Below are 8898 nucleotides of genomic sequence, written 5' to 3' on the forward strand. Positions count from 1 at the left end.
CGCTGCGATGTCACTGCTTGTTAAAGAGCTTCATATATATATATATATATATATGCGTTCATTTTGTACACTGTTCAAACGTAACATTTCTTTTTTTGGATTACCCCCCTTACGCAACGCCTATATATATATATATATATATATATATATCTATATCTATATATATATATATATATATATATATATATATATATATATATATATATATATATATATATATGTATATATATATATATAAATATATAAATATATATATATATATATATATTATAGGTACCTTACAGGCCCCTGGAGGCGTTGCGTAAGGGGGGTAATCCAAAAAAAGAAATGTTACGTTTGAACAGTGTACAAAATGAACGCATATAAATACTCAAGAAATACATAGGAACAGAAAAAAAAAATATTACAGAAGTATATGGGAACGTAGTGAGCATTGCGCTATGCAATAAAGAGATACAAGGAAAAAAAAACACTTTCAATCACGACAGCGCATATACACAACAAAATGTGGCACATGAAAATACGAGCAATATAAAGAACGAACGCGACGTAACTGTGCTACTACAAACAGAAACATTTACTGTAAAATTGCTCACAAATAACAATAAGGCTATGAAAAGGACAATGTAATAGGTATGGTATAAAGCAATATTTTAACAAATATGTGGTAAGTAGATGCTTGAAGAGTATCTTGGTTACTTACGGAAGCTATGTTGTTAGGAAGGTCATTCTACAGGCCAATGGCTCTTGGAAGAGCGGAATAGTCAAATTAGTCTTCAAGTAAATGCGCAGGAAATTAAACTGATTGTGCAAACGTTGTGACCTCTATTGTGGAGTTGCAAGTTGCAAAAATGATGACGCTGTGTTATAGATGTATTTATGAAACAATAATAGAAGGGCGATATCCCGACGATTATGCAAAGGATGAAGCGATAAGTCGAGTTTAATTTGTGTAATGCTTGTCTTAGTCATAAGAACGTGAAATTAAACGTGCAGCCCTATTTTGTACGGATTCGAGTTTTTCGATTAGATATTTCTGATGGGGAGACCAAGTGGATGCTGCGTACTCAAGTTGAGGTTGTACAAATGGTAGGTAAGCTAGTTTACGAATATCGTTAGTAGAATGATGTAACTTACGGCGTATGTAGCCCAATGATCTCGAAGCATTTGCGCAAATGTATTAATGTGAGTTGACCATGAAAGGGTAGAAGTAAGATAAACACCGAGATATTTATATTGTGCGTCATGCAAGATATTTGTGTTATTTATATGATATGAAAGTGTAGATGTAGTACGTTTTCGGCTAAAACAAATGATTTTACATTTAGAAACGTTAAGCTTCATTAGCCAAGTGCTACACCAAAGAGAAACAAGTTCAACATCTCTCTGGAGGACTTGGTGATCGTCGTTAGTCTTAATAGGACGATAAAGAATGCAGTCGTCTGCGAAAATGCGCACGTGTGGGGAAATGTTACTTGGTAAGTCATTAATGTATATAAGAAATAATAATGGCCCAAGAACGCTTCCCTGTCGTACCCCTGAAGTAACGCTAGAAAGAGGAGATGAAAAATTATTAACTACTGTGAATTGTTGACGATTGCACAAAAAATTACGGATCCATGTTAGAGTAAGAGAGTCTAGTTTTAGAACAGATAACTTCAAAAGCAAGCGCCGATGTGCTACGAGATCAAACGCTTTTGAAAAATGTAGGGACGCACAATCAGTTTGTAAATCCTCATCCATATTAGCATGTAAATCGGTTGTTAATTCGAATAATTGTGTCTCGCATGAGAAATTCCTTCGAAATCCATGTTGATTTCTGAAGAAAAATTTGTTAGCTTCCAGATGGCTGTAGACATTAGATGAAATTATATGTTCTAGCATTTTACAGGAGATCGATGTTAAGGCTCGTTCACACCGTCGTCTAGCAACGGTCGCGCGACCGTTTGCGACTGGCGACCAAAAAGCGACTGAAAGCGACCGATGTTCACACCGGCAGAGGCTGCATGCGAGCGATCGGAAGTCGCAAACCCAGAGAGTCACGTCCGGATCTCGTTATCAGCGAGAACTTTGGAGACCGCCGCCAGTCAGCTGATCGCCGCCAGCAGAGCGCGGCGGATTTATTGTTTTCTTTGAGCGTCACCGCGCATCATGGACTACGATTCTAGTGAAGAAGAAGAGATCCTCACTGTGCTGATGTGCTCAGCCATCGTGTCAGTGCTGGCAGAGCGGAAACCTTCAAAGAAGAACAGGTGGTGGTGGGTGCGACCGTCCCTTCGCTCGCGAGATGTTGCTGGCCACGCAAGCCGCCTGCTTCCCGACCTGCGCTCACACGATGAGGAGTATTTCCGAGAGTAAGTTTCTCGTTGTTTTGCGTCCCTGTAAGCTAGTGCGTAATCCATTTTCTCTTTCTTTTGATGACGTTTAGCTTCCTGCGAATGCCGCCAAGAACTTTTGACACTTTGCTAGAGCTGCTGCGTCCCGCCATCTCGAAGCAGGACACTAACTACCGGCCTGCAATTTCGGCGCACGATCGCTTGGCCATGACCATTAGGTAAGAGCTTGTGGTCTGAAGAATAACATGCTGAGACATGTGGATGCGCTTCGCTTGTAAGCAAGTTTGCTTGAGTGGAGAATATGAAATGAGGTGTTAGTGCATGTTTGACGTAGGTGACCTCGGTGGTGCAGTCGTTACGGTGGTCAGCTGTTGACTCGAAGGTCGTGGATTCGATCCCGGCAGCAGCGATCGCATTTAGGTGGAGGCTAAATGCTAGAGCGACATGTTAGCGCGTTGTCAGCGCACGTACAGGTGCTCCAAAAGGTAAACGGAGCACGCGAGATGTAGTCAAGCTACGCAAAGTGAACGCCAGCGCGCTCCATCACAGAAGTGGTTCTTTATTTTGTATACGGAAATTATGGCACTATTGCCTGGCACATTTCCGCATAAATATGAAGAACCGCTTCTCTGATGGAGCCTGCTGACATTCGCTTTTGCATAGCTTGACCACAGCTCGCGTGCTCCGTTTAATTTTTGGAGCACCTTGTACGCTAAAGAATCCCAGGTGGTCTAAATTTTCGAAACCCTCCATTTTGGCTTTCCGCATAATCAGCACGTGATTTCCGCACGTAAAACGCCAGAGAATGTTATCATGCGCTACACAAAAGCATGATGTTCGTCCTTATAGTGTGGACCTAGAGAAAGTGTGCACATACCAGTTGTGAACCTTTCAGTTCCCATTTTCTGTTTTCCTGACGTGCAGATACTATGTAACGCGCAATTACCTATTATAACAGGAATCGTTTGAAGCAGATAGTTACTACAATGAAGGTAGCGTGTGCAAGGGTGCAAGCATTAATTTCATGACAAATCACTTTCCTGTTTGAGGCACTTAAAGAATACCTATGCCAGAAATATTTTTCAAAATGGGGGAGGGAGGGGGTTCAACCACCCACCCTTTATGTATGTATGTGCGTGTGTGTCTGCGCGTGCTTGCACATGTACACATGCGAAATTTAAAAAAAAAACATGGGGAGAATTTAACCCCCCCTTGCTACATCAATGCTTGTGTTCTGTTAAAATAGCAGTGACGCAACGTATTGTAGGCAGCAGTGCACCGTGTAAGAGTTATTTTAAACAATAGTCTACAGCAATGTGTGTCGCAAGAAATAGATTCACCTTGCAGCTATAACTTTTCAGAAATGCATCCCTTGCACATTCTAACAAGCATGTGTTGGAAGCCCTTTTTGAACTTGACTAGGAATGTGAGTGCATACGCTGACCCCTGGAGAGTCTTATATATGCTTGTGATTCCACAAAATGTGTATAACTGAAGCACGCGTTTATTTATACGTCATATAAGTGAAGCACTTGTTTCATAGTAGTACACACAGGAATATTCACTGCATATGCAACTGCTTGCAGAACGCGCAAGCAGTGCGCTGAGAAAGCAGTAAATCTTAAGTGACCAGTCACATGTACAGTGAAATAATTTGTGAAGGTACGTGACTTAATAATGAATGCTATCTCAGAAAGGGTTGCCCTCATAACGGCTGAGCAGTGCACCTAACACATACCAATTTCAGTGTATTGATTTCTTTAATGCTGTATCTTATTGCCTTGACAGGTTTCTGGCCACAGGCGAGACGCAGAGCGACGTGGCCTTCTGGCAGGAAGGTCCACAGTCTCCCCTAGAGTGGCGGAGGTCACTCAGGCCCTTCGGCTTGTACTCGAGCCACTGTACCTCCAGCACCCTTCAACGGCAGATGAGTGGATGAAGGTATGCCATGCTTGTTTTTCCAGCAGACTTGTAGCAACCAAACAAGACACATTGCTTGCTTGTACTGCTTTGTGTGGCGTAATTAAAATGTAGTTAGGACATTAGGCATTATCACTACTTCTTGCGCAAAATTTTTTCTAAGACGACGGACGGGCGCAAACTTCCAACTGAATTTATTATTAACATGTGCCCTAAATATATACAAATATGACTATGACAAAACAAAACAAAAAACACCAATGCCACAGGTGTGCAGTGTGTCAGCGCGCATTAGCTTCTCACTCCCCCAAAAAGTATTGCATTTTGGGGGAGTGAGAAGCTAATGCGCGCTGACACACTGCACACCTGTGGCATTGGTGTTTTACAGCGAAAGCTGTTATGAGATCATTTCAACGGCCGTTTTTGGTGGCGTAGTTGTCCGCCGCCGCCGCCGCCGCCGCCGGTGTCCGTAACCACTATCGCTCGAAATAAGAAAAAAAACGAAATAAGAAAAAATTTCCAGGATGGAACGGGGTTCGAACCTGGGCCCTCTGCGTGGGAGCCCAGTGTTGTACCTCAGAGCCATGCCGGTGCTTGGAACTGCCTTGCAAAACGACGCTATACAGGCTTCATGTCCAGAAGGAACCACATTAACATCTGTAATTTAGTGTCGTAGAAGAGTGAAATAACAACCACGCATCACACAACGCGAATTCTGTAACCAGGCGTCACACAATGCGAATTGCGCAACGAGTGGGCTGTTGAATGCTTCCAACCCATTACAAGGGGCTCTGCAATAAGTCTTCATCGTCATCAGGCACAACACCAACAAAGTGTGCATAATGCCTTACATATTTTTAGCGGGTACCACGGCCCTCGGTTGAATGACGAAAAATGGCATAGTGGCTGCTTCCATACTTCACAGAAATTATGATGATTTATAGCGTAGTGGGTTCCTCGCAAGGGCACTTGCATTGGTTTCCAAGGAAGCCCATGAGCCCATCATCCATTTCCTCAGGGTCTCAATTAAGTTCTTCCCCCCTCTCTCTGTCTCTCTTTCTCACGTCAATGTATGTTATATTGCATGGTGGGAGAGTTAAATAGCGACCGGGCGTCACACAATGCGAAATACGTAACTGGTGAGCCGTTTAAAGCTTCCAACCCATTACAAAGGCCTGAGCCACAATTCTTCATCGTCATCAGTCGTCACGTAAACAAAGTGCACATAATGCCTTACATATGAGTAGCTGGAACCTCGCTTCTGCGCACAATGAGGAATAATGGCGTTGTAGGTGCTTCCCAATTTCACAAATATTGTGATTTATGGCGTAGTGGGTACCTTGCTAGTGTACTTGTATTAGTAGCCCCAGAGAGCTTACAACGGGCTCTAGAAATGGCGCTCTTCCAGCTTTCGCTGTGACTGTGCTGCGCTTTCCGCGCAGGCCTGGCATTTTTTTGTTTTGTTTTGTCATAGTCATATTTGTATATATTTAGGGCACATGTTAATAATAAATTCAGTTGGAAGTTTACGCCCGTCCGTGTCCGTTTCGTCCGCCGTCTTAGAAAAAATTTTGCGCAAGAAGTAGTGATCATGGAGTACCAACTAGCTCGAACCCACACCTTGTTAAAATTAGGTATTAGGCCAAATAGGCACAGGCTTCACGACACTACCTTCAGACACTGCGTAATAGATTGGTCCTTAAAGACATGAAACGGCTATTTGAGCAATTTGTGTGCGCATTCATCAGACAAGTTCTCAAGTGTTCATAGTGAAGGCTGTCCACAGACAATAGCAGCTTTACTGGAAAACTTCATGCAACACTACTTAAAGGTAACCCAGTCATCAGAGGAGTGTGTGACGTGAGATTTCCTCTTAAAGGGGTACTGACACAAAATTTCGCGGCCGAGATAGCCTGCTGGATCGATTTCCGTGTACGTGCGTGTACCATCTGCGAAATATCGACAGCGAATAAAGCTTGGAAGGTATTTTATATGAATATTGAAGTTCGCGTGCGCGATCCAGCATTATAGGGCGCACCTATTGCATTGACACCCTCGGAGGTGACCCGAGGTGACCCCCCTACTTTCCCTACGTAACCGTGTAGCCGGTACAACAAGTTGTCATGACGTCGTAGCCGCCATTTTTGTTTTGACGCGCTCGCCGCTGCGCTGTTGGTGTCTCAAGGAAATCGTCGCCAACAGACGACAACGAGGACGATGATGACGACGACATCGCGCAGCACGTGCGGCACGCGTGCGAATGCGAGGAGACGACGCGAACAGCGCAGCAGTGCGTCACACTTCTGTGTGCTGACGTGATCGAGCGCTGCAGCCGCTAGGTGGTGATAGTTGCACCCGGAGGCTTGTCGTTTTTGAAACCGAAACTGACACTGGTCGGTAATGAGGAGCCTGTAATTAATTATCTGTCGCGCGCTGCAGCAAACGATGTGCCGTGTTACGACCAACAGGTCCCCAGCAACACGTTGCAGCAAAAAAAAAACGCGAGGCCAAAATTTTTGTGTCAGTACCCCTTTAATGTTTTCCACATTTTTTCACATAGCTGATGTGTGAAATAAGATTAAAATGAATGTGTATGCATGTAAAAATGCATTGCAAGCCCCATCAGCCTAGGTTAACTGAACTACGCCGTGGCCAAACGCTGGAAACACTGCTTCACTGAAATGGTAAAATGTTGTATGTCAACTCATCTGGGAATGATGCAATTCCATTTTGCGCCTCCTGATCCTGGCCCCTCAACACAGAGGAACACATGAGGATGGTCGCTATTCCAGAATAATCACACCCGTGGTTTTATGTTCATTCGCACTGAATAAGTTATACGTTTTGAAATAAATATTCCATTTCAGTAGCAATTGCAGGCTGCCTGTCAGAGTTCATTATGAAACTGTTATGCAACCTCTTCGGCGTAGTATGAGTGTCGTAATCTCTGTCATAATTACAATGTTTATATAGACGTTGAAGTCCCCTGAAGCTATTAGTCGGGAGAGGCTCTCTTTTGGCTACAAATGCAAGAGCACAGTATGTATGCATGTCAGGGAGTGGTTTTAGTATGTGAAGCAACCGAATGTAAATTTTAAAGCATTCGCCACTTATATAGAGCATTTGATTTCCTCTATTGCTGCAGATATCACAGGGGTTTCACGAGAGGTGGAATGTCCCTCACTGCCTTGGAGCAATTGACGGAAAGCACGTGAACATAGAGTGCCCTGCTAACTCCGGGTCCGTGGACTTCAACTACAAACGTTCCTTCAGCAAGTCGCTGCTTGCTGTGTGTGATGCTCAATACAGGTGATTCTGGGTTTTCACTTTGCAATGTGTGGTTGGATCAGCATTTTAAGCTGTCGCAGTTAGTTTCGCAATTTATGTTTGCATTTTCATTAATTTAGAGACTCTCACAAGGTGGCAAGTGATATGCAACAGAGTGTGTGACTTGTATAACTTGCCATGGCCATGTGTACACGAGTGTACACAGCACAGCACAAGGGTACACAGCAATCCACCCTTCAGAAGGACGGACTGCTGGGCGATTGGTAACTCACTGGAGATCGATGGTGCGCAAAAGAAGAATAGTGTTTTGTTCTTTTGCACACCACTCATCTAACAATGAGTGATTATTGTATGCAATGATGGTTCGTTCTCGAAATACATTCTTCGTAGAAACAACTGGTTTCAGTGCACTGAGTATTCGTGGCCTTTGGTTACATACTTGATTCAAAGTCTTAGTGAAACACTATTTTTCACCCAGGTTCATATACGTGGAAGTTGGGCACCCTGGAAGCGAGAGTGATGGCGGGATTTTCTCCCGCTCCACTCTTCAAAAGAATGTTTTGCTGGGGGCACTGGGCTTGCCACCAATGAGTCCTGTTGGCAACGAGGGTCCTCTCCCATATTTCTTCATTGGTTATGAGGCCTTCCCGCTGAAGGAGTATATGATGCGGCCCTACCCAAGACGGAGTAAGTTAAGAGTGTATGAATGAAATGCTTAGTTCTTTTCAGTTTATGTAAAGGAGCTGTGCAGGAAATATGCTACTGTAATCCCTGCCGTTGTGGCTTGCGACAGTGCTTATGCACATATAATTGCAATACAATGTTCAGCTGCTGCTTATGGACGTTAAGGATGGTGGTGGTTATAAGTGAACAAGCACTTTAGTCTGCACTCGGAAAGGACAATGAAGCAGATGCACACAGACATAATATATTTTGGCACAGAGAATGCCTTTGTCTTTTGAAATGTGCATTTCTCTGATCAATAGGGGTGCAGCCGAAATTTTCCGTTTGTGCAGGGGTAACTTGCAGGCCCTTTCCCCTAACGTGTTTGTGTTCATATTGTCACGGTGCGTCATGGACATGGGCTAGCGCGGTGCTCTCCGAAGATGAAGACGACGAGTGAGCGAGAAGCGCTTGCGCGTGGAATTTCTCGGCCATCTTGTTTGGCTGCCACTTCACTTGTGTAAATATCCATTAAACCGTCATCTCGCCTCCCTCACACTTGGTGGAGCTGCTGGGTACGACACGCCTCGCAACGGAACTCCGCAGCGGCCGTCGTTTGAAAGGTCTCTCGACAACAATGGCGGAAGGTACGGCTTCTGCATCTGCGCCCGGTCTCTCTGCGGATGAAGAA

The 8898-nt window shown here is 44.1% G+C and overlaps 1 protein-coding gene across 1 annotated transcript; it reads left to right on the forward strand.

Annotated features, from left to right (window-relative positions):
- Window positions 1-2151: 2151 nt before the first annotated feature.
- Window positions 2152-8266, forward strand: LOC125759998 (uncharacterized). The gene is made up of 5 exons (XM_049419544.1): window positions 2152-2354; window positions 2429-2554; window positions 4139-4277; window positions 7402-7565; window positions 8023-8266. Exons 1-5 carry the CDS (start codon window positions 2152-2154, stop codon window positions 8252-8254), a joined length of 864 nt encoding a protein of 287 aa, XP_049275501.1. The 3' UTR covers window positions 8255-8266.
- Window positions 8267-8898: the final 632 nt, after the last annotated feature.

This window comes from Rhipicephalus sanguineus, chromosome 9 (assembly GCF_013339695.2).
Source record: "Rhipicephalus sanguineus isolate Rsan-2018 chromosome 9, BIME_Rsan_1.4, whole genome shotgun sequence".
In the NCBI taxonomy this organism is placed as follows: Eukaryota; Metazoa; Arthropoda; class Arachnida; order Ixodida; family Ixodidae; genus Rhipicephalus; species Rhipicephalus sanguineus.

What these genes read in the sequence shown, in the direction of transcription:
- LOC125759998 (XM_049419544.1), top strand. Translation starts at nt 2,152, where the DNA reads ATGGACTACGATTCTAGTGAAGAAGAAGAGATCCTCACTGTGCTGATG. An exon ending in CGGCAGATGAGTGGATGAAG is followed by an intron (nt 4,278 to 7,401) that starts GTATGCCATGCT and finishes CTATTGCTGCAG; the next exon opens with ATATCACAGGGGTTTCACGA. An exon ending in GTGTGTGATGCTCAATACAG is followed by an intron (nt 7,566 to 8,022) that starts GTGATTCTGGGT and finishes TTTTTCACCCAG; the next exon opens with GTTCATATACGTGGAAGTTG.